The 26,907-nt window shown below is 39.8% G+C and overlaps 1 protein-coding gene across 4 annotated transcripts in view; it reads right to left on the bottom strand.

Moving 5' to 3' along the window:
* The window catches only part of GARRE1 (granule associated Rac and RHOG effector 1), an 82,202-nt gene that overhangs the window by 40,790 nt on the left and 14,505 nt on the right, over nucleotides 1-26,907 (bottom strand). For 2 of the 4 annotated variants that reach the window (XM_043899105.1, XM_043899103.1), the window contains exon 2: nucleotides 7,457-8,750. In XM_043899105.1, the coding sequence (XP_043755040.1) occupies nucleotides 7,457-7,951 (495 nt within the window). In that variant the 5' untranslated portion in view covers nucleotides 7,952-8,750. Of the gene's footprint in view, nucleotides 1-7,456; nucleotides 8,751-16,141; nucleotides 16,278-23,528; nucleotides 23,643-26,907 lie in introns of those variants that run through there. The other 2 variants (XM_043899104.1, XM_043899106.1) reach the window with 2 other exon arrangements.

The raw sequence follows: 26,907 nt of genomic DNA, 5'->3' as shown, positions 1-26,907 counted from the left end.
ATTTGTATCTCTTAACTCTCTACTGAATTTTTCTTCATGCTACTAGAGTTGCTGAACAAATCAGGTCAACTGCCTATAGAATATGCCACTTTCTGGATTTGTCTGACTGTGATTGCTCCCTTAAGGTGTTATGTAACTTGTTCCACCACACCCCACATTTCCTATAGAGTGGTAATTCCTTCTAGAGGCTTGATTAGATCATTTCAGGGTCCTTCCTACCCCAGGATATGGCAGAAAGAGGGATAAGTATAAGACTGCATATGGGAGTGCTGTATAGTTCTTATCAGGAGACACAATCACATGGTTGTCTCCGTTTCAGTGATGCTGAGGTTGACCAATGGATTTGGCTGAGAAAAGCCTGATTCCTCTCCAGCAGCATTTCATCAAATGATTTTATCCTCCATTGTTGACCACCACCTGAGTCAATTAATTCATTATGGTCTGCAAAATGGTGAGTTTTCTAATCGTATCATCTTTTCTACACAGGAGAATACTCAGAGTCTTCTAAAGAGAAGAAAACTTCCCTCATCCACTAGGGCTATATTTGGTTACCCTGAAAAAAAAAGTCTGTAGTGGAGAAGCAGGAAATTTGCTTACTTCCTCATTTTTCTCCTTTTAACTAGCAATTTTCAGAATAATGAGTGGGCTGCACAGCACTTCTTTTTTTCTTTTTCATCTTTTTCCATCCTTTTATTCTTGTTGGCACTGAGTTTTCTTTTCTTTTTTTTTAAATAGGCGGCTAATTACTTTACAATAGTGTGGTGGTTTTTGCCATACATTCACATGAATCCACCATGGGTGTATATGTGTTCCCCATCCTGAACTCCCCTCCCACCTCCCTCCCTATCCCATCCCTCAGGGTCATCCCATTGCCACCAGCCCTGAGCACCCCGTCTCATGCATCGAACCTGGACTGGCTGTCTATTTCACATATGATAATATACAGGTTTCAATGCTATTCTCTCAAATCATCCCACCCTCACCTTCTCCCACAGAGTCCAAAAGTCTGTTCTTTACATCTGTGTCTCTTTTGTGAACAGCACTTCTTAACAAATCAAAGTCAAAGGGTCCAGTCCCTCCAGAGTGGCTGATACCCTCTGGCCCCAGTGGCTTCTACCCATAAAGATGGGCTGGGCAGGCAGTAAATCTTATTTGTTGTTCACAATGAAATTTTGCACAATCACCTAAATTTAAACTGCCTAATCAATTACAGCTTCTTCTAATAGTTAAAATCTGAAGACAATTTAGATAACAGATTCAGTTGGTTGAAAGAACAGCCAATAAGAGTGACAGAAATTCGCAGACTGAAAACTGGATTTGTATACTTTTTTAATAAAATGAATTTGAGTTTCTGATTAATACCAGCAATCTGAATTTTCATTTGGCACATATAGTTAGGAAACACTTACTCCATAATCTGTTATGGAAGGTCAACTAGCCGAAACAAGAAAGAAGTAACATTGAATTTTACCTTTGGGCAAAAAAAAAAAAAGAAAAAAAAAACACTATGCAAATTTAATTCCATTAGGGTTAATGAAAATCACATTTTGAAACTAGATTCTAATATTTTCCATTACTGTTGCTCTGCAGCATTTCTGGCATACATCTATCCAAAATAAACATTAAAATGCCTGAATTAAGGTCCTTAAGAGTCAGTGCTCACAAATAAATTATTTCAAACAGATTCATAGGTACACAGTATAGAAAAGATCTCTGTCAATGCACAGAACTGAAAGCCAAGGTGCAATTACATAAAGACTTGATTTAAAGTCTATTTATAAGATGGTGATACAGGGGGTCCTCTGATTTGCAAGTTCCACGTGTGCAGATTCAACCAACTACAGGTCAAAAATATTCAGGGGAAAATATTCCAGAAAGTTCCAAGAAGCAAAACTTGAATCTGCCATGCAGGCAACTATTAGATAACATTTACACTGAATTTAACAACTATTAACACTGCATTTAAACTGTATTAAGTTTTATAAATAATCTAGAGATTATTTAAATTACACATGGGAATGTGTGTAGGTTCTGTATAAATATTATACCATTTCATATAAGGGACTTGAGAATCTTCAGATTTCGGTACAGGGGGTTCTAGAACCAATCCCCTGCAGATGTTGAGGGACACTGTACTTGGAAAGTCACTAAAAATGCTGGAAGATATAAAATAAGTCCCTTTAAAAGGCATACAACTCTTGGGAACCCTGTATCAATCCTGAGGCCCCAACATGAAACCAGAGCCCCAGAGTTCCCAAGTGGTGAAGAAAGCAAGGGGAGAGGTGTCATCACTTCATCTTGCTGCCCTCCCCTCCTCCTCCCTGCAGAGGATGACCTCTTTACCTGTCTGACCTCACCCCTTGTGTCTGTTTCACTCACTGTTTCAGCCACAACAGACCCTCACTGCTCTTCACACGCTCAAGTTTGCTCCTGCCTCAGGAGCTTTGACCCCTCTCCCCAGAACCCTCTTTGCTGGCTATCATCAAGGCCTGCTTCTTCATCTCCCCCAGTTTCTTTCTCAAATATCACATTCTCACTGATGCCTTTTCTAACCAAGTATCTAAGATCACAGTCCTCATCTATCTGCATGAAAGGAGGCACTTCTGTCTTGTTCCCCGCTGCTTCTTCTATGCCTGGCACAAACAAAGTGTGCAAGATACATCTGTGTAATGAACACATGAACTACAAGTCAGTTTCATTCTTTCACTTACATATTTGCACTGAAAAAGTAATTTCATTTAAAACGAGTGACAGATGTTTGTAAAAAGAAGTTAACATTTGTGACTTTCTAATAAACAGAAAACCTAGTTAGGGGACTGCCTATACTTCTTTAATATGAACTATATGTTTTGCTTGCAAATGAGTCTAAGGTTCAGTTAGGGTAACAGATTTTTAGGACAAATAAAACTGAGGTAGACAAAACCAAAGAGAACTCACAGCCACTCAATTCATGAAGCCTGGCCTTTAATTGGAATTAACACACCAATGGAGATGCCCGTAGACTCGAAAAGATAGAGACAGCAGGTCTCATGTGGCCTACCTGTAAAAAATGCTGTAGGAAGTCAAAGCTTTATATGATGAACAAATTCAACGTGGAAAACCATATTTTTCCTGAATTCATTTTGGCTGGACTGATAGTTCGAGACTTACACAAAGGAATCCCCACAGAGCACTTGATTAAGATCATATTTCTCATTTTAGACAACATCCCAGTTCATATACAAAGTAAACTCTACATTTTCTATAAATCCAGAGGGGGAAAATCCCACCTGAACTGTCAACTGGCTTGTTCAAAACTTCCTAGCTACTGCAAGTGTCCCACATACCTCTCCATTCCCTTCCCTGAGTATCCCCATTCTATGCATGCTCAGTTGCTCAGTCGTGTCTGACTCTTTTGCAACCCCATGGACTGTAGCCCAACAGGCTCCTCGGTCCATGGAATTTTCCAGGCAAGAATACTGGAGTGAGTAGCTCTTTCCTACTCCAGGGGATCTTCCCGACCCAGGGATCGAACCTGCATCTCTTGCATCTCCTGCACTGGCAAAGTGGGTTCTTTACCACTGTGCCACCCGGGAATTCTAGTTACAAGGTAATAGATCAGTGACTACTGGTAGAAGAGGTCCCTAAGGGCTTTTATGCTGAAAAGATCCTGACAGTTTTTACATGAAGCAAGGTAATACTGTTGCCATCTTATAAGACCCAAAGAGACAATAACGCAGAAGGGAAAGGGAGGTGGCCTGCCTAAGGAAGCAGGAAAGAAAGGAGCACAGCAAATGTCCTGGAGTGGCAACTTTTTCCACCTAAAAGCGTTCCGGTGAGAAGAACAACCTGCTATACATTCCTCTCTGATGCTGGCTCGGTACATAATTGCGCTCTGTACATCAAAGAAAGGCTAATAGTACCTTTCAGGCCATGCTGGAAGCAATAATAACATGGGATGACAACTAACTAGGTACAGTATTTCACACACTAATTGCTTCTGATCTTCACAAGAACTCTTGTGAAGGTGGGTAGTAATTCCATTTTACAGCTGGGCAAACTGAGGCTTAGATGTTAGAAGATTTGCTCAACATCACACAGACAATAAGAAGCAGAGTCATTTTCTAAACCCACATTTTCTGATTCCATGCCCCATAATAAGCAGTGTCACAAGCACTAGTTAATACTCACAACTTACTTCTCTAACAGTGAGATTATGAGGGTGAACCACCTGATGTAAGGTGTAGAGTCAATAATGAATACAGACAGGACAGGACTCATGTATACCCTGCCTGCCCCAGAGCACAGTCAGCAACTGCAGTTCCTAGACACAGGCAGCAGGGTCTGTCAATCAGTGAGCATATCCCAAACCTGACTTTAACTCAGGGAGCATCAGAAGCATGTTTTCGCCCCCTCGAGGGGCAGGACAGTGGAACTAGTACGTCTCAGGTTTAAAATGGTCAAGCATTTGAACACTGAATTCAGGGCTTTCTTTAACCACAGTCCTAGGCTCAGCTGCCAAGCACAGGTCCTTGCCTAGTCAGTCAAGTTCATCAATGTTAGACCACAGATTCTTTCCCCAAGGATGAATGCAAAAGACCGTCTCTGGGCCTTGCTGATAAAATCTTTGAAAGCCAACACAGGGGAAAAAATGCCTAACTATTCTATCTGAATTGGTGAATATCCTGAGAGAGAGGGACCACGGCAGTACATAAATTCCAGAAACAATAAATACTTACTGTTCTGTGGAAAGAGCAAAATGTTAAGTCTGCAGGCCTACATTTGGCAATCACATTTTAGGATTTACTTATAAGTCAGCAGTTTGAAACCCAGAATACAGGCATAGATTCTAAAACCCATCAACAGCACTTAGTTTCCAGCTTAGACTCTGAAAGCCTGTTTAGCCCAATATACACAAAAACATGGTAGTGTTCCAGCTATACTAATCACATTTCAATGGGGAAAGTCAAGCCAAAATTCCAAAACACAACAAGAAATACTTCCCTTTCTCAGCTCAAATGGTCCACACTGGTCCCAGAAAAGCAGAAGGGACCGGCTAAGTGCTACTGCACCCAGTGGATTACTGAACTCCAAGTCCTCAGGGTTAGTTCATCCTTCTCTAGTTTCCTGTCCTGGGGAACAAGGACACTTGCCCTATTGGGTCGAAGGGGAAATGGTCTTGGAGGCCTAGCTCTGTCTCTTCCAGCACTTGGAGGCATGGCCTGAAGAAGAGCTCAGTAATGTTCATGTTAAAATAAGAGGCTTTGGCCTCATTTTTCAAACCACTCTTGCCTGAAATTCTAAATAAAGCTAATGATGGTTGTGCCATTATAGGATGATAGCTGTAACAGTCTGGGCCTAATACTGTTCAACTGTTTCAGAGAAGGCAGAGTCTCTAAGCGCTCCCTTGTCACATCTCTGCCCAGCAGCAATCAAGCACACAGGCAGCTGAACTTGGTTCTTCACATAAAACAAACAGAAGTCACAGCTGTGTATCTGTGCGTGCAAACACAGCAGTCTGGAATGGCACACACCAACCTAGTTAACGGTGGTCCTTTCTGGGAAAAGGAATGGGATGGCAGAGTCGAGCAGTAGTGTTAAATTTTACTGCTTGAGTTTCTTTTGAGAAGTACATTTTTTTTAAAAAATATGCTTTATATATGATTTACATGTGTAATTTAAAAAATACTTTAAACTATGATAAGCCATTTTTTAAAACACTTCAAAATCATGCTTTCTCTGAATATATGCCATGACCATAGGAAAAAAATCAGAAAATAAAAAATATATTTGGATAGGTTCAAAACAGAATGACCCAAGGAAGATATTACACACGTGTACATTTATACCAGCACATTCAGCAACAGGCCAAATCCAGTCCAATAGACAAGTCTACAAGGGAAAACTGGTTTTCACATTCTAAAGGGTTATTAAAAAAAAACAAAAAAAAACAAAAAAACAAAGAGTTTGTGACAGAGACACATGTGGCCCACGCGGCCTAAAATTTACTATTTGCCCTCTATAGAAAAAAATCTGAAGATGCCTAATGCCTGATTTAAACCAAGACTATTATGTCTTTTCAAAAATAATTTTAAATTCCTCTTGGAGGACTTCCCCGGTGGTTCAGTGGTTAAGAATTCGCAATGCAGGAGACATGTGTTTGATCCCTAGGTCCAAAAAGATCTCACATGCTGTGGGGCAACTAAGTCTGTGTGCCACAACTACTGAGCCCACATGCCTAGAGCCCATGCTCCACAACAAGAGAAGACACTGCAATGAGAAGTCGGCGCCCTCCAACTAGAGAGTAGCCGCCACTCGCCACAACTGGAGAAAACCTGTGCAGCAATGAAGACCCAGCACAGCCAAAATTAAATTAAAACAAAAAAATTCCTCTTGGAAATGCTTTCCAAATCACAATATGCCTTTTAAACACAATAAAAGTGAGTCATAATACTTAATAGCTTAGCTTTTGTTCCCCCCAAACCCACAACAGTATAAATTAGCTTATTCAGCCACTGCAATCATCAGATTTGTTTCAGAAGACAAAAATCAAATACAACCCCAGGATGCTGGAAAAACATTCTCCCTCCTAGCATCCAGAAACCTAACCTCTGATGTGTTGCTAAAATGTACAAGGACACGTGGAAAAATCAAACTCAGAAGAACTCTCTGAGCAACTAAAAATAATTTTAAAAATCTAGCAGTGAAGCGAATTTAACAGATGACAGTTTAACAATTATTTTCTAAATGAAGGAAGGAAAAACATCACCTTTATTCTGAATGAAATTCATATTCCAATTTTATAATCTAAAGCCCTGAAAAAGGGAGAATATTTGAATATCATTTTGAATATCAAAGACCAAAGAAATGTCCTGAATAAGAATCAAATGCATCCTAATGTGAACAACTGTAAATTTAGAACTGGAAAAATACCTTTATCCTGTAAACATGTGTAGAACTTGCTATATTAAACCAAGGGGTCTGTATAATGACAATTCGCAAATAAATCTTTATAATCATATTTAGAATTCTCAGTCCCTACTGTGTACTCTATCCTCTGGAGAAGGGAATGGCAACCCACCCCAGTATTCTTGCCTGGGAGATCCCACTGACAGAGGAGCCTGGCGGTCTACAATCCATGGGGTCGCAAGAGTCGGACATGACTGAGTGACTATCGTATCACATCACATTACATCACTGTGTACATTAACAGCATGTTATTTGGAAATTAAGTTCCAAGTTGAAAATTTAAAGAAAATCTAGGCTAATTCGTTTGTTTAATAATCTTTTATCCTACTTAATTTTAAAGCAATTCAAAACCTGGCATGCAAAAAAAATTTTTTTTCACAAGAACAGAGTATCAATGGAAAGAGGACGAAGACCATCTTTCAGTGATTTGAGAAAGAACTAAAACAACATTCTCACTTGCCTCTGGAATACACTTTCCAACCCAAGTATGACAGAGAAGATACTCTACCTCAATGTCCTGGAGACTGAATTCCTTCTGATCTGTCAAGTTCGCAGCCCCAGCACTAAGTTCCATCAGCATCTTGGCAATCTCGGGCTTGATGGCTGAAGTCAGCCGACTGGCTGCTTCCATGACGTGCTCCTGCACATCTTTGAGCTGCATGGCTGCCTTGGAGTAGTGCGAGTTCCTGAACACAGTGCTGAAGAGATCTGTGAGGAAAGCACTGGCACGGCAGAAAACGTTGAGGGCGTCCAGGTACTTGGAGATGCCCTGCTGGATGTCGGCAATGGGAGTGGAGTGGGGCATGGCGTGGTGGCAGCTGCCTGCAGCGGTCAGACTGCCCAGGGGGGCGGTGGTGGCCGTAGAGGCCAGCGGAGCACTCAGTGCTCGGCCCAGCTCGGGCATTGGGTACTGCTGGTGCTGCTGCACCTTCTGCTTGGACCCGCCAAGCAGGAAGCGCCGCTTGTAGTCCATTTTACTGTCCTGGGCACTGCAGCAATACATGCGGGAAGGGGACTGTCCCAGGGACCGGGAGAGGGTCAGCGTTCTGATTCCTTTTTTTTTTTCTTCCTAAAACCGTGGCTAGGTATAAAAATAGTGGAGTTCTGCAAATCTAAGTTTTAAAAAAGGCATTTCCATGAGGCAGGTGACCATGTGATCCAATGTCGACGTGAAAAGGACAAGAAGTTTATATAGTTAATATTTTCAGTGGAGACAGGACCTCTGACAAAAAAATAAGTGTGTCCAAAATGCTATATAAGAACTGTTAGCATTCCACCCTCTTAATAAAAAGATATGGTTGCTGAGAAAAATGTTTACTGAGAACTGCTTTGCAAGAATATTTTGATACTTGTATTTACAATGGCAGAAAAATAACTTAACTTTAAAAAATGTAATATAATGTATCTTCAATATACCAGAAAAGTTAGAACCCAAAAACCCACAAGCTGATCAACAGCGATTTAAAAAGCAGTACAGAATCACTTCACACTAAGTCCTTAGGAAGGAAGATCAAATCTGCAGAATTTTGACAGAGCCTGCCTGCCAAATCCATTTACCTGTAAAGCTTCTTCTCAATGCAAAAATTTTCCAAATTTCCTCTAATGTTTTCTGAAAACAAGTTTTTTTTTCCCTTCAAAAAAATGGCATTTGCTATTATAAGTCGTCTTCTTTCCTTTTGTTTGCTGAGGTAGCGGTTTCCTTGTAACATTAATAAGAGGTGCTTCCAGACAGGGTTGGCCCTCAATTGTAAAGTCTGAAGCAAGAATGCACAGATGTATTTGTAAGGCTTTTAAGTCATTTCCTGTGAGGGGGGAAAATAAGATAGAATTAGGAGAGTTATAGGACAGTGAGTAATTCTGGAACATTAACTCTTGAAACACTATCATCCACAAAGGTGGGCTCCAAATGAATAAGAAACCTTATAAAAGAATAGAACTATGATATGATGACGGTTAGAAAATTCCTCAAGTTGTAGTACAAAAATAACACAACAAAAAAAGTTTGATTCCACACAAACTACTTCAAAGTTCAGGCTGACAAGTGACACATCGCGCAGGGCCTGGACTAATGTTTGTGTTTGGCATTCCCTTGTTTTTTCCTCAAAGAGCTCACAAATCCACAAGAGGATTAGAAGAGTACCCGATTAGGACTGTTGACAAGTACAGCACTCATAAAACCTTAAGGGGGGTTGGGAAATGGGAGCGATGAGCAAAAGACTGAGAAATCAAGGTTGTTATGAAGAAAATGTTACTCTACCTTAAGGATGTAGGCCATGATTGTATGACAGGTTTTTTGAAAAGTGCAAGAGTGATGGCCAGGGCTCATCAGGGGAAAGGACTACCACAGCAAAGACCCTGAAGCAGGATGACTTTAGGTCTGTTCAGGATACCCAGGTCGGCCAAGGTGCAGCATCAGAAAGTCAGAGCCTGGAGAGGTAAGTGTCTGACAGGTTTGCAGACAGGATGCTTCTCATCCTCATCCAGTACCAATTTCCCCTCCAGATGATCGAAGGATAGTCTAAGAGGCTATGCCAGTTCCTACACCCTAAGGAGGCTTCTACACAACCCCTGGCTCTGGATAGGTACAAAAAGCAAGGTCTAAATATCTCTGGTTGTCATTTCTGAACCAACAACAGTGAAGCTGTGTGATTCTCCCTGCACAGCTAATTAGGTTTACACTTGCCTTAATGATCTCCTCTCTCAGACATAACAATAGTTCAAACATATTTAATTGAATGACATATGTAGTCTACATGATGTCTGTATATAGCTTGGTCTACTTATTGATTACTAGATTTTCTTTCTTTCCACTTTGCTTTTTTTTTTTTTTAATTTTTTTATTAGTTGGAGGCTAATTACTTCACAACATTTCAGTGGGTTTTGTCATACATTGATATGAATCAGCCATAGATTTACACTTATTCCTCATCCCGATCCCCCCTCCCACCTCCCTCTCCACCCGATCCCTCTGGGTCTTCCCAGTGCACCAGGCCGGAGCACTTGTCTCATGCATCCCACCTGGGCTGGTGATCTGTTTCACCATAGATAGTATACATGCTGTTCTTTTGAAACATCCCACCCTCACCTTCTCCCACAGAGTTCAAAAGTCTGTTCTGTATTTCTGTGTCTCTTTTTCTGTTTTGCATATAGGGTTATCGTTACCATCTTTCTAAATTCCATATATATGTGTTAGTATGCTGTAATGTTCTTTATCTTTCTGGCTTACTTCACTCTGTATAAGGGGCTCCAGTTTCATCCATCTCATTAGGACTGGTTCAAATGAGTTCTTTTTGACGGCTGAGTAATATTCCATGGTGTATATGTACCACAGCTTCCTTATCCATTCATCTGCTGATGGGCATCTAGGTTGCTTCCATGTCCTGGCTATTATAAACAGTGCTGCGATGAACATTGGGGTGCACGTGTCTCTTTCAGATCTGGTTTCCTCGGTGTGTATGCCCAGGAGTGGGATTGCTGAGTCATATGGCGGGTCTATTTCCAGTTTTTTAAGGAATCTCCACACTGTTTTCCATAGTGGCTGTACTAGTTTGCATTCCCACCAACAGTGTAAGAGGGTTCCCTTTTCTCCACACCCTCTCCAGCATTTATTGCTTGTAGACTTTTGGATAGCAGCCATCCTGACTGGTGTGTAATGGTACCTCATTGTGGTTTTGATTTGCATTTCTCTGATAATGAGTGATGTTGAGCACCTTTTCATGTGTTTGTTAGCCATCTGTATGTCTTCTTTGGAGAAATGTCTGTTTAGTTCTCTGGCCCATTTTTTGATTGGGTCATTTATTTTTCTGGAATTGAGCTGCAGGAGTTGCTTGTATATTTTTGAGATTAATCCTTTGTCTGTTTCTTCATTTGCTATTATTTTCTCCCAATCTGACAGCTGTTTTTTCACCTTACTTATAGTTTCCTTTGTAGTGCAAAAGCTTTTAAGTTTCATTAGATCCCATTTGTTTAGTTTTGCTTTTATTTCCAATATTCTGGGAGGTGGGTCATAGAGGATCTTGCTGTGATTTATGTCGGAGAGTGTTTTGCCTATGTTCTCCTCTAGGAGTTTTATAGTTTCTGGTCTGACATTTAGATCTTTAATCCATTTTGAGTTTATTTTTGTGTATGGTGTTAGAAAGTGTTCTAGTTTCATTCTTTTACAAGTGGTTGACCAGTTTTCCCAGCACCACTTGTTAAAGAGGTTGTCTTTTTTCCATTGTATATCCTTGCCTCCTTTGTCAAAGATAAGGTGTCCATTCCACTTTGCTTTTTTGGTAGATAAAAATAAATATGTCATACCATGACATCACCGATTCAATGCACATGAGTTTGAGCAAATTCCAGGAGACAGTGGAAGACAGGGAAGCCTGGTATGCTGCAGTCCATGGGGGTCACAGAGTCAGGTCACAGGGTCACACGACTGAGTGGCTGAAAACAACCACCTTTTCATTCATTATAGCCAATTACCATGTCTCCTTTACGATTCTACAATTCCATTAGGAACCCAGGAAGGTAGACAGGTTATAAGAGCAAGAGATGAGAAAAGTGTTGTGAATACAAACATATACTCTTAAAAGTACAACCCTAACCCAGCTAGCATATAAATCCAACTAAACTGGCACCATTTGTAGCTCTGTGTTCAAAAGAATTTTGACTCTCAAAAACTCTCATAAACTTTTCAAGAAATGAGATATCGAACAGCTATATGTAAGAAATATGTTCCCAAATGTTCATTTTTCAAATTCATTACATACAATAAGGCAATCATATCTATCCCCACTCAAGAGAAACACTCAGGAGGAGTGCTGAAGGATGGAAGGCTGCTCACATAGAAACTGTGTGTCCTGTGTAAGAAAATTATCACCTTGAACCGGCCACAGCGAGTGTCTTGAAAAGCCCTGAGGAACACCTTTCTCTGTTGTGTGTTGCACACTGGTGCTCCTGGCTCTGAGAGTCCACCCCCATTCTCTGCCAGATGATTCAAGAAGGTCAAGTAAGGCCCACACACTCACTTAATTTTTTAATAAACATCAAAAACATTAAACTTTTTCCCACTTTACATGCTTTCAAAGTTTATGTAAATGAAATTGATTATGGTTAAAAATATACTTCACCAAATTCATCTGCAAATTCAATGCAGTCTCTACCAAAATTTGAACCTTTTCCACAGAAATAGGCAAGCTGATCCTAAAATGTATATGGAAGTACAAGAGACCCAAGATAACCTACCAAGTACTGAAAACAAGATGTCAGAGGACTCACACTTCCTAATTTGAAAACCTAGGTGTGTAAAGCTACAGTAACAAAGACAGCAGAGCACTAGCATAAGGAAAGACACATATACGTAAATGGAATGCAACTGAGAGTTTGGAATAAACCTAGACACCTATGGTCAGCTGATTTTAGACAAGGGTGCAAAACCATTCAGTTGAGAAAGAACGATCTTTTCAATAAATGATGATGGGACAACTAAATATCCTCATGCAAAAAAAAAAAAATATGAATAAGAACCCCTCTCTTATATTATAAACAAAAAGTAACTCAAAATGGATCAAAGACCTCAATGTTAAAACTCAAACTTTTAAAGCTCTTAGAAAATATAGGTGCAAATTTTTGTGATCTTAGGTTAGGCAATGGTTTCTTGGACATGACATCTTAAAACACAGACAATAAAAGAAAAAATAGATAAGCTGGACTTCATCAAAACTAAAAACATTTGTGCATCAAAGGTTACTACCAAGGTGAAAAGACAACCCACAGCATGGGCAAAAATAATGGAAAATCATGTATCTGTTAAGGGTCCAGTATCCAGAATATAAAAAGAACATTAAATTTTTTTTTTAAAAAAGACAACCTATTAAAATATGCGCAAATTATATGAACTGATGTTTCTTGAAAGACATACAACTGGCCAATAGCCAAATGAAATGATGCCCAACATGGACAGTTACTAGGGAAAAACAAATAAATCACAATAAGGTATCACTTCACACATGCTAGCATGACTACAGTAAAAACAAACAAAAAACAAAACAGAAAATAAATGTGGGTGAGAATGTGGAGAAACCAGAACTCTCCTAAGTTGCTGGTGAGAATGTGAAATGATGCTACAACTGTGAAAAACAGTTTGGCAGTGCCTCAAAATGTTAAACATAGAGTTGCCACTGAGACCAAGCAATTCCACTCTTAAGCATATATCCAAGAAAACTGAAAAACATCAGTTCGCTTAAAAAAAAAAAAAAAATTACACATGAATGTCCATAGCATAATTATTCATAATAGCCCAAAAGTGGAACAACCCAAGTCTATCAACTGGTGAATGAATAAACAAAATGTGGTACAGCCATACAATGGTATATTATTCAACCGTAAAAAATGAAACATTGCTAAATGCTTGGAGAAGGAAATGGCAACCCACTCCAGTATTCTTGGCTGGAAAATTCCATGGACAGAGGACCCTGGCAGGCTACAGTCCATGGGGTCGCAAAGAGGTGGCCACAACTGAGTGACTGAGCACACTGATAAATGCTACAGTGTGACTGAACCTCGAAGACATTATGGTAAGAGAAAGAAGCCAGAGATAGAAGGCCAGATAGTGTGACATTCCACTGACACGAAACATTCATATAAATCAAATGCAAAGAGACAGAAAAAAGTAGATCAGTAGCTGCCAGGACCTAAGGAGAGGAAGGAAATGGGGAGTGGTTATCAATTAATACAGCTTTTTTTTTAATGTGATAAAGACATTCTAGAATTAGATGGTGGTGATGGTCGCACAACTATACTTCAAGTTTTAAAAAAAAGTAAAATCATTAAAAAGGAAAAAAGAATTAAAGAAAAATATGAGAATGATGTCTCAGCAAATTCAGAATACTAATAAAAGAGATATTCAAAAAAACAGAACCAAATAAATTCTAGAGTTGAAAAATATAATAACTGATATTAAAAAATTAACTAAGGGCTCAACACCAGATGTGAACTGGAATCACTGAAATTAAAGATTAACCAATTGAGATTACCTAGACTGAGAAACAGGAAGAAAAAAGTCTCAGAGACTGTGGGACACCATCAAGCATACCAGCATCAGAGAAGGAGAAGAGAGGGAAAAAGGCACAAAAAAAGTATTTGAAGAAATCAGTTCCATTCAGGCGCTCAGTCGTTCTGACTCTTTGCAAGCCCATGGACTGCAGCACGCCAGGCTTCCCTGTCCATCACCAATTCCCAGAACTTGCTTAAACTCATGTCCATCAAGTCAGTGATGCCATCCAACCATCTCATCCTCTGTCGTCCCCTTCTCCTCCTGCCTTCAATCATTCCCAGCATAAGGGTCTTTTCCAAGAAGTCAGTTCTTCGCATCAAGTGGCCAAAGTACTGGAGTTTGAGTTTCAGCATCAGTCCTTCCAATGAATATTCAGGACTGATTTCCTTTAGGATTGACTGATTTGATCTCCTTGCAGTCCAAGGGACTCTTAAGAGTCTTCTCCAACACCACAGTTCAAAAGCATCAATTCTTCTGTGCTCAGCTTTCTTTATAGTCCAACTCTCACATCTAGACAGGACTATTGGAAAAACCATAGCTTTGACTAGATGGACCTTTGTTGGCAAAGTAACGGCTTTGCTTTTCAATATGCTGTCTAGGTTGGTCATAGCTTTTCTTCTAAGGAGCAAGCATCTTTTAATTTCATGGCTGTAGTCACTATTTGAAGTTATTTTGGAGCCCCCCAAAATAAAATCTCTCACTCTTTCCATGGTTTCTCCATCTATTTGCCACAAAGCAATGGGAGCAGATGCCATGATCTTCGTTTTCTGAATGTTGAGTTTTAAGCCAGCTTTTTCACTCTCCTCTTTCACTTTCATCAAGAGGCTCTTTAGTTCTTCTTTGCATTCTGCCATAATGGTGGTGTCATCTGCATATACGAGGTTATTGATATTTCTCCCAGCAACCTTGATTCCAGGTTGTGCTTCATCCAGCACAGTGTTTCTTGTGATGTACTCTGCATAGAAGTTAAATAAGCCAGGTGACAATATACAGCCTTAACGTACTCCTTTTCCTATTTGGAACCAGTCTGTTGTTCCATGTCCAGTTAGTTCTAACTGTTGCTTCTTGACCTGCATACAGATTTCTCAGGAAGGAGGTAAGGTGGTCAGGTATTCCCATCTCTTTCAGAATTTTCCATAATTTGTTGTGACCCACACAGTCAAAGGCTTTGGCGTAGTCAATAAAGCAGAAGTAGATATTTTTCTGGAACTCTCTTGCTTTTTCTATGATCTAATGTATGTTGGCAATTTGATCTCTGGTTCCTCTGCCTTTTCGAAATCCGGCTTGAACATCTGGAAGTTCACAGTTCACGTACTGTTGAAGCCTCGCTTGGAGAATTTTGAGCTTTACTTTGCTAGTGTGTGAGATGAGTGCAACTGTGCAGTAGTTTGAACATTCTTTGGCATTGCCTTTCTTTGAGATTGGAATGAAAACTGACCTTGTCCAGTCCCGTAGCCACTGCTGAGTTTCCCAAATTTGCTGGCACATTCAGTGCAGCACTTTCACAACAACATCTTTTAGGATTTGAAATAGCTCAACTGGAATTCCTTCACCTCCACTGGCTTTGTTTGTAGTGATGCTTCCTAAGGCCCACTTGACTTCGCATTCCAGGATGTCTGGCTCTAGGTGGGTAATCACACCATCGTGGTTATCTGGGTCATGAAGGTCTTTTTGGTATAGTTCTTCTGTGTATTCTTGCCTTCTTAATATCTTCTGCTTCTGTTAGGTCCCTACCATTTCTGTCCTTTATTGTGCCCATTTTTGCATGAAATGTTCCCTTGGTATCTCTAATTTTCTTGAAGAGATCTCTAGTCTTTCCCATTCTATTGTTTTCTTCTATTTCTTTGCATTGATCACTGAGGAAGGCTTTCTCATCTCTCCGTGCTATTCTTTGGAACTCTGCATTCAGATCGGTATATCTTTCCTTTTCTCCTTTACCTTTAGCTTCTCTTCTTTTCTCAGCTATCTGTGAGGCCTTCTCAGACAACCTTTTTGCATTTCTTTTTCTTGGGGATGGTCTTGATCCCTGCCTCCTGTACAACGTCACAAACCTCCAACCATAGTTCTTCAGGCATTCTGTCTATCAGATCTAATCCTTGAATCTATTTGTCACTTCCACTGCATAATCAATAAGGAATTTGATTTAGATCATACCTGAATGGTCTAATGGTTTTCCCTACTTTCTTCAATTTAAGTCTGAATTCGAAGAAATGAAGTTCCCAAACTTCTCAAATTTGATGAAAAGCACATGAATCTATACATTTATGAAGCTCAACAAACTCCAAGTAGGATAAACTTAAAAAAAAAAAAAATCAGTCTAGACATATTATAATCCAATTGCTGAAAGCCAAAGAGAAAATCTTGAAGGCAATAAGAGAAAAGCAACTCATCAATACAGTTGACTCTGTAGTTATGTAAAGTTGCTATGAAGAGGGAATTAGCAAATACTAAATCAGTACTCCTAGAAGACATGCGAAGTTAACATCCTGTAAATGCCTGGTCAAAACATTTTCACCAACCAATTAACATATAACACTGTTTTATGTTTCTATTTAAAGATACCTTACTTAACATATATTGTTGATTCATTAACATTGAACTCACAGGCAACAGCACTATAATTCATGTCTAATTAAGCTCATCAAACACATGGATTTTCTCTGTTAGGTACATCACAGCCTTCCTGGACTTAGGAACACTAGAGAGCACTTCAGCAATATACTTAGGGGCCATTTTAAACAGTGAAACTGCCAACAAAAGTATAAAAATGCAAAAAACGTGGCACTCAATAGACTAGGAAAAGAATACTTGTTTATAGTCTGAGAGCTGAAATGAGAAGGCAGAGCGTCACCCTGTTCAACCCCAGCTGGGGGTGTGCAAGTTGGGCAATTCAAATTTTTTGCCACTTTGCACATGTCTACAACTGACCACAAGAGCTCTGCAAGTATTTATTTTGTGTTGAAAATAAATTTTAGCCAGTAAGCTAATCTGCAAACATAGGATCTGAGATTTGTGAGAATCTATGTGAGGATCAACTATGTATATAATACTATTTGAAACACTTGTATTCCCAACATAATGGGGTACACCTCTTCTTTAAAATATAATATACAAATACATCAATCTATGAAACAAATAATCAGAGGGTTACTGACCATCTTGAAAGATACACAGAAGCTCCTTTAAGTAGTGAACCCCAGGATATATTTAATGTAACAACTCAACTAGTTCAGTATGCACAACCTTTCAGGATTTCATTGCGATTTTAAAAGGCTCAAGCCTATATATTTAAGGTATAATCTATCTGACAAATTAGAAGCACATAATTTATAGAGACAAATCTATGCTTTAAGAGCACAAGTACAGACTTGCCTGATGGTGCAGTGCATAAGGTCCATTTGCCAGTACAGGGGACACACGTTTGGTCCCTGGTCCAGGAAAGTTCCCACGCTGCGACCAAGCCCATGCACCAGATACCGAACCCAGGCTCCAGGCCCGCGCGCCACACCTGCAGGGTCAGTGCGCCCCAACTGCTCATGCCCACGAGCCTAGAGCCTGCGCTCCACAACAGAAGCCCCCACCACGAGGAGCCCCAGCACCACAGCTAGAGACATCCCCGACTTGCCGCAAAGAGAGAAAACCCAAGAAAAGCAGCGGAGGCACAGCACAGCCAAGAAATAAATTAATTTAAAAAATGAGACAACAATCACACTTGGAGAATCACCTACTCCTTTTTTCCCCCTTCTAGAATGCATTATTTAAAAAATAAAATTTGTAAAGACTAAACAAGTGGAGGAATTGCTATTATTCATTACATTTTTTATTTTAGTGCTAAGCTCATGGCGAACATTTTTATAAAAATGCCAGTAGATATTACAAAGGCTTAAAGAACACCTTAACAAGTTAAAATATACATTAATACAGACTGGTTTGCATATAGCTGCTTCATCAAAGATGATTACTTCAATCAAAAAGAGAAACAATAACAAGTGTTGGAGAGAATGTAGAGAAACTGGAACTCTCATACATTGCTGGTAGGATTGTAAAAAGTATAGCACTTTGGGAAACAGTTTGGCAGCTCCTCAAAATAAGTACAGTGTTACCACATGACCCAGCAATTCCACTCCAATGTATATATTCAAGAGACAGAAAAATATAAATTCACACAAAAACCTACACATCAATGTTCACAGCAGCCTTATTCAAAGTAATCAAAAAACAGAAACAACACAAATCTCTTATCAACTGATACATGAATAAACAAAATGTGGCACAGATATACAACGGAACATTAAATATATATTATGCACATATAAAGGAATGAAGTACTGATACATGCTATTATAAAACATGGACAAATTTTGAAAACACTGTACTAAGTGCAAGAGAAGCCAGACACAAGAAGCTACATATTATATACCCTGACTGGTACGTAATGCCCAGAATGGAAGATCCATAGAAACAAGCAGATTTATGGAATGGAGAGTCACTGCTAACGAGTGCAGGGTTTCTGTTTAGGGTAATAACAAGACTTTGAAGTTAGACAGTGTGACTGCCGAACAACCCTGAGTATACTGTAACACACGGTATGTGAGTTATATCTCAACAAGGCTGCTATTTTCCCTATGCAACTTCTTATTTAACAGCAGAAGGTGAATAATAAAAAATAAGTTTTGGGGACTTCCCTTGCAGTCCAGTGAGTAAGACTCCAAGCTCAGGACTTCCCTGGTGGCTCAGTGATAAAGAATCTACATGCCAGTGAAGGAGATGTGGGTTTGATCCCTGATCCGGGAAGATCCCACACGCCTGGAGCAACAAAGCCTTTGCACCACAACTACTGAGCCTGTGCTCCAGAGCCCAGGAGCCACAATTACTAAGCGCATGTGCTGCAACTACTGAAGCCTATGTGCCCTAGGGCCTGTGCTCCTCAACAAGAGGAGTCACTGTCATGAGAAGCCTGTGTATCACAACTGGAGAATAGCTCCCACTCTCCACAACTAGAGAAAAGCCCGTGCAGCAACGAAGTCTCAGTACAACCAAAAATAAATAAATAAATAATTTTTTAAAGTGACAAAATCTACATTTTAAAAAAAAGATTCCAAGCTCCCAACGCAGGGGGCATAGGTTCGATCCCTGGTCAGGGAACTAAGATCCTGCATGCCACAACCAAAAAAAAAAAAAAAAGTTTTCCAGGGCTACCTTTCAATTCAGATGAAGGAAAAAGATCTCAAGGTACTAAATGTCCTGCACTAGACCGCACAGTACCTGCATCTTTACTCCCAGAAATGCATATGGAAGTATTCTATTCAGCACTATCCTTGTTAAGCTATGCTACAGGAACAAATCCTGAAAGGAGTGACCTAACCTAAGATGATTTATTTCTTGCTCACATAACATTCAATGAGGGTCTGGCAGCCCTTCAGCTTGTAGGGACATCACTGGAACTTGTACTTTCCACAGTCACCTTAGCACAAGAAAAGAAACCCATATCCACTCTTCACTGCCTCCTAATATAAGTGACACACATCACTTCCCAACATAAGTGACACACATCACTTCCCAACATAAGCGGCACATGTCACCTCCCTTTGGTCAGAATTAGTCACATGTGCTAATGTAACTGCAAGATAAACTGGGAAATGTAGGGGGACACATGGAATATAAGTTAAGCAATACAGCTGGCCACCCAGCCCAGCTGTGGCTTGCAGTTTTTACCAGATGGTGAAGAGCAATTCTGATTCCACAGAGTAGAGACAGTTTTGCAATTTGGTGTCCCTACAACTGCTGTCTCGAGGCCAGGTGATTCTCACATAGGCTGCTCTAGGACACGGCTCTCTGTTGTGTATGTATGCAGAGTGGGGGAGTAGAAGGAGGTGGGGAGAGAAAGGTCAGATTCCTTTTAGAAACTGATGACAAAACACTTCATAGTCAAACATGTATCCAAAACACCAGAGCTTTCCTTCAGTTTTGGATTTGGAGTCCCAGGTGAAGAACCACCTGCTGTTCACACTCTCCATGCTCCCCTTCTCTTCCCTACAGAAGGCTACATAGAGCTGGAGGCAGCAGGTGACTTCATCAAAACTGCATTCAGGGTTGGTCCAGCAGATAACCAAACAGGGGAGGCCAAAGGCTCAAGTTAACACATTCCAGGGAACCAAAGAGAAATATATACTGGACCCTTTGTGATTTTTTTTTTTTTTTTTTTGGCTTACTTTTTAATTTGGTTGGTTGGTTGTTCATTGGCCATGCCGTTTGGCTTGTGGGATCTTGGTTCCCCTACCAGGGATTGAACCTGTGCCCCCTACAGGGGAAGCACGGGGTTGCTAATCACTGAAGCACCAGGGAATCTCCATACTGGACCCTTTGAATCCATATCACAGCCTGTGTACCTATATTCTCGAGGTCTGGTCCTCAGGTCATGAGCATCATAATTGAATGGTTAAAGACCAAAGGTACAGGACTTCCCTAGTAGTCCAGAGGTTAAGACTCCACGTGCCAAGGCAGGGGACATGGGTTTGATCCCTGGTTCAGGAAGATCCCACATGCCAAGGAGCAACTAAGCCCATGCACCGAAACTACTGAAGCCATGCACCCTAGAGCCCCTGCTCCCCAACAGGAGAAGCCACCGCAATGAGAAGCTCGCGCACCACAACTAGAAAGCAGTCCCTGCGCACCACAGCTAGAGAAAGCCCACGTGCAGCAACAAAGCCCCAGCCCAGCCAAGAGAAAAAAAAAGACCAAAGATGCATCTGTATTAGGGTAAGTCTGTCTACATGTCACATCAGTGTTCAAGGAGTGGTTATAATGCCCATAGAACATGTTATTAAGAATGGCGGGGAAAAAAAAGAATGGAAAACTTTAAGCAATTTTTGATAAGATCCCATATTAACATTAACCTTGTTAGACTAGCATGAAAGGAAAAAGCCAACCATAGCTTAAGGACTTTCTTCTCTGACACTAGAATTAGAATGTCCCTCTTAATGGAATGACTGTTAAAATACTGATTCCTGGGGTACACTCCAAATCTAAAGAATCTATCTTTGGAACCAGGAGCAGAAAAAAATATGCCTTTTTTACAAGATTCTCAAGTGGTTCTAGACACATACTATAATTTGAGAACAAAACTGGTCAGCTGAAAACCTGCTGAAAGTCACAAGGATGAGGACACCCGAAGATGCAGACTATATAAACACTACTTACAGCAACTCATGTATTTCATCAACATGCCTATTCATTCAAAAATCCAGAAAGGGACTTCCACCTCCAAGTGATAAATGATTCTATATCTTAGAATCAAGGGGCTGGCTGGACAATTCAATGAAAACTTCTGCTTATATCATAATTGCTTCTAACAAAACCATTTTAGTCCCACAGTTAAGGCTGGGGTTCTTCACCAGACAGAACAAACAAGACCCTTTTTTGGCTTCTACTTATTCTTAATAGATCTGGTGTTCCTGTGCTGATCTTTGCTGTAATCAAAACTAGACAGTGTTGAATTCAACGAAGTATCATGGAATTGAAATACCATTCAAGTCCTATCATTTTCAAATGGAACTTTGCCAGAAACAATATGCAAAGAAGGTGGTGACACGCATCTCAGGAGTCATCATCATGGCAGTCATCATAATAGCCCTTCACAAAATGTTGCTGGAAGCTTGGTGATAGGCACGCATGAAGTTCATTGTATTATCTGCTCTACTGTTGCACATGATCAAACATTTCCATAAATAAAAAGTTTAAAAAGGGACGTCCCTGGTGACACAGTGAATAAGAATCCAACTGCCAATGCAGGGGACATAGGTTCAATCCCTGGTCCAGGAAGATTTCACATGCCATGGAGCAACTAAGCTCGTGTGCCACAACTACTGAGCCTGTGTGTTGCAACTACTAAAGCCCGAGTGCCTAGAGCCTGTGCTCCACAAGAGAAGCCACTGCAACGAAAAACCCATGTACAGTATCAAAGAGTAGCCCCTCTACATCACAACTAGAGAAAGCCCACGTGCAGCAACAAAGACCCAGTAAAGCCAAACAAAGTTTAAAATGCACACAAACATGTATGTAAGCATGGGGATACATCCCTTCCTTTTTTAAAGTATTCTCAGTGCTTGTCTTGCTCTTTTTTGAAAGCTTCCCTCCCCATTTATCTCCCTGAAGGGCTAAAATATGTTCAATCCATTTAAGGACATTTCTGCTCTGTATTTTCTTGAAAAGAATTTTCACTGGGAAAATATTCACCATTTATGAATCCACTATTCATGCTACATGGAAATAAATATGCATTGTGAAAGACCTCAGAAGTTAGCTGCAGCCAAGACTTGTAAGATTTGTGTTGTATTCATAAGTTTTAATGCTGCCTAAGACTCTCAAACACATAGTAGAAAAGGACATTTTAGTAGATGTCACAACTTTTCAATACTACAATAATTTGCAAAAACTCTCAATAAATTAAAATTGAACTCAGACCTAACTACATCTTTTAAAACATTCCTTTCTGTAATCAAAGTCAGCAGCAATTTGTAATTCAACCAATAACAAAGAACAGGCTTGAAACTAGACAAAAGCTAAGTATAAAAGGGTTTTCCTTATGGCAGAAACCAACACAATATTGTACAGCAATTATCCTCTAATTAAAAATGAACAATAATTCTTTAAAAGGGTTTTCTTATACCCATAACTGATAACATTTAAAAAGGTGGTCATCCTGAGAAAACTTGAAGAGCTTCCCTTCAGAGAATGTAGTGGAAAACAGTGGTCTTGGGGCAGACTAACTGGGTGGGATCCTGGCTCTGCCCCTTACCAGCTATGTGACCTTGGGCAAGTTCCTTAACCTCTCTGTGCCTCAGTTTCATCGTCTGTAAAATAGGGATAATAACCATAACTACTGTTATTGAGTTGGATGAGTTTATACACAGAAAGCATGTAGAATAATGTCTGGCACATATTAAGCACTAAATGTTTGATGATCCTATTATCATCATTCCAATAAGTGAAAATAAGTAGGCATCATTATTCTGCTTGTCTGAGAAAAAGTTACTGACAAGAAAGGTCTTATAAAGTCATCCAATCCCTTAACTGAGTAGAAATCTCTGTATTCTAGGGTGGCTGGCATCACGTTTCAATGTGTGTGATAGCTATTATCTGTGAACACAGAGAACAATTTAAAATCCATTTCAGTCATTAAGCCAATAGAGAAAAAAGGAGTGAAAAACAGTCCTATCGTCAGAAATGGGGCTTCCCAGGTGGCACTTGTGATAAAGAACCCTCCTGCCAATGCAGGAGACATAAGAGACTCAGGTTCGATCCCTGGGTTGGGAAGATCTGCTGGAGGAGGGCAAGGCATTCCACTCCAGTATTCTTGCCTGGAGAATCCCATGGACAGAGAAGCCTGACAGGCTACAGTCCATGGGGTCACACAAAGTCAGACACCACTGAAGTGACTTAGCACGCATGCAGCACTCAGCACGCATTGTCAGAAACGGTATGGCACAAAGTAGCTTCATTTCAAGACGACAGGCTAAATAAAACAGGCACATGAACTTACCTGCCCACCTTGCTCAAATCCCAAAGACATAACAGTAAAGATATTCACAAGGGAATCAACATAACAGTAATAAGAACAGCTGAGGGATACAGTCTTTTAAGTGCTGGTCACTTTCTAGAAGAAAGAGAGAAAGCAGAGGAAATTGTACAACAAGATAAACCAGAGGAGAGCTAGACATTTCACAGAACACGTAAAGCCAAAGGCAGGTGGAGAAGCAGAGTCCTCCTCCAGGAAGAGCTGGATAAATGCCCAGCTTTGAATCAGCAGGTACAGTCAAGAGTGGGAAATAGGTTCATCTACCTGGTCTCCTCCATATTTCTCACTCTTGGCCACGGAATCAGCCAACTCCTATTAGTGGTACAGAGAAGGGTTATTTCAAATTAAAAGAGGATCTTGACTGTATCTCTCTGGTCAACAAAGGAGAAGAGAGACAAATATAAAATCAAAGAAATAAAAGTCTTTTAATCCTTCTATTAAATTTGAATCATGATTTATCTTTTTCTTTCTAAAAAGTACACATTTACTTTACTGAAAAGACCTAAATTCATATCTCAGTTGCAATTATCTCCCTTAATACCATTTCCTCCCACCAACTAGAATGAGAACTCCTTATAGAAATGGCTGATTCTTGGGACTTCCCTGGTGGTACAGTGGATGCCAATGCAGGGGACACAGGTTGAATCCCTGGTCCGGGAAGATTTCACATGCCATGGAGCAACCAGGCCCATGGGCCACAACTACTAAAGCCCATGTGCCTAGAGCCTGTGCTCCACAAGAGAAGCCACCGTATGAGAAGCCCCTGCACTCCAATGAAGAGTAGCCCCCACTGGACCGCAACCAGAGAAAAGCCCATGTGCAGCAATGAAGACCTAATGCAACCAGAGATAAATAATAAATAACTTTTTTAAAAAAGAAAGGAATCGCTGATTCTAAATCTGGGATCAAAAACTAAAAGATAAGCCCAGGAATTTTTTTCTGGCCAGAAATTAGGGAACCCATTTATTACTACCCAGCCCATGTCCTAGACTCAGAGTCAACCTGAAAATTAAGCTCTATTCATGGCCAAAAGTGGTAAAATCTAAGAATCGAAACAAAAACTCTTTTGGGTTGAAATTCCCTAAATATATAAAAATCAATGAGTTTGGACTTGGCAATGATTTCTTGCATATGACATCAAAAGCACAGGCAACAAAAGAAAAACTAGACTAATTTTACTTCATCAAAATTAAAACTTCTATACATCAAATGACACAACTGGCAGAGACAATTTTGGGTAAAAAGATAACCCACAGAATGGGAGAAAATATCTGTAAACCATATATCTGAAAGGAATTAACATCCAGAATATAAAAAGAACTCACACAACCCAAAAACATATATGCAAACAACACAGTTGTCAAATGGGCAAAGGACATGAATAGACATTTGTCAAAGAAATAAACAAATGATCAATAAACACATGAAAGAATACTCAGCATCACCAATCATTAGGGAAATGCAAAGCAAAACCAAAATGAGATACCACTTCATACCCATTAGAAAGACTATCATAAAAAGAAAAAATAACACAGAAAACAAGGCAAGGATATAGAAATTGAAGCCCTTGTTCATTGCTGGTATAAATGTAAAATGGTATAGTCACTTTGGAAAACAGTATGGCAGTTCCTCAAAAAATTAAACATACATTAATAACTAATTACCATATGATCCAGCAAGTCTACTTCTTGGTATAAACAGAAAAAAACTGAAAGCAGGGACTCAGATATTTGTATACCAATGTTCATTGCAGAATTATGCATAATAGCAAAAAGGCTGAAACAAGCCAAACGTCCATCAATGGATGAATGGATAAACAAAATGTGGTATAACCGTATAATGGAATATTATTCAACTGAAGAAGGAAAGAAATTCTGATACAACTTTAATATAGATGAAACTATTAATCCATGTGGCAACTGACCTCTCTACTTGTCAGACCACAGATCTACAGAAACTTGGCAGTGGTTGTGATACCTGTAGTCTTAAAGTGACATGTGGAAGAAGGTAGAGATCATGGCAGAGGCTTCACTTTGGAAGTAAAGTCACAACTAAATAACAGGATCATCAAGCACCCTGTTTCTCAAGCTCATGCCTGAGATGGGTAAAGAGTGCTGGTTATTTCCCTGGGGAGCCTGTCCTTCATCTTTTCCTGTTTATAGCATCTTTTACCACACACATACACACACATGCTTTTCCCTAATTTCTCTATATGTTCATCTGTTCTTTTACAGTATCAGGTTTTACAACTTCATCTACCTTGTCCAAACTGATGATTAAAAATAGATGAACCCTTTGAAAAAGATATACAAATTGCCAACAAGCCATGGAAAGATGGTTAACATCATTAGCTATCAGGGAAATGCAAATCAAAGTCATGAGATATCACTTTACAACTAGGATGACTATGATAAAAATACAGTCAAAACAAGTGTTGGCAAGGACTGGAATCTGTGGGAATATAAAATGGTGCAGACACTTTGGAAAACAGTCTGGCAGTACCTCAAAAGGTTAAACATAGAATTACCATAAGACCAAATAATTCCACAACTATGTATATACCCAAGAAAAATGAAAGACATATGTCTACACAAAAACCTGTACATGAAGGTCCAGAGCAATATTATTCATAATAGTAAAAAAGCAGAAACAACCCAAATGTGTAACAACTTAGTGGCATATAGCCATACAACAGAATAATATTCTTCAGGCATGAAAGGAATGAAGCATGAGAATTCCCTGGTGGTCCAGTAGTTAGGATTTTGGTGCTTTCACTGCTGGGGCCTGGTTTTCAACCCCTGGTTGGGGAACTAAAATCCCACCAGCCATGCCAAGCGGCCAAAAGAAAAAAAAAAAACAACCCCCAGAAAGGAAGTACTGATACATAAAACAGCATAGATGAGTCTTTAAAACATTACACTAAGTGAAAGACGCCAGAAACAAAGTTCACAAATTGCATGATCCCATTAATATGCAATGTCCAGAATAGGCAAACCCACTGAAACAGAAAGTTGATTAATGGTTGCCTAGGGCTAGGGCAATTGGGAAAAACAAAGCATGACTGCTAATGAGTACAGGGTTTCTTTTTTTTTCCCCCAGCGTTTCTTTTTGGAGTGATGAAAATGTTCTGAAATTGTGGTGGTAGTTGTATTAACTATGAATATACTAAAAATCACTGAATGATACACTTTAAGTGAGTGAACTGATGGTGGGTAACTTACATTTTAATAAAGCTGTTATTGAAAATAAAGATAACGACTGCAAAAACAACTCCTTCTTCAGAGAAAACAGACAGAAAAATCTCTGTCCTCTCCAGTCCACAATGTAAATCTAAATACCCACC

The sequence above is a fragment of the Cervus elaphus genome, chromosome 4 (assembly GCF_910594005.1).
Source record: "Cervus elaphus chromosome 4, mCerEla1.1, whole genome shotgun sequence".
NCBI lineage: Eukaryota > Metazoa > Chordata > Mammalia > Artiodactyla > Cervidae > Cervus > Cervus elaphus.
Note: the sequence above shows the minus strand (reverse complement) of the source record. Positions and strands in the feature narration are given on the sequence as shown.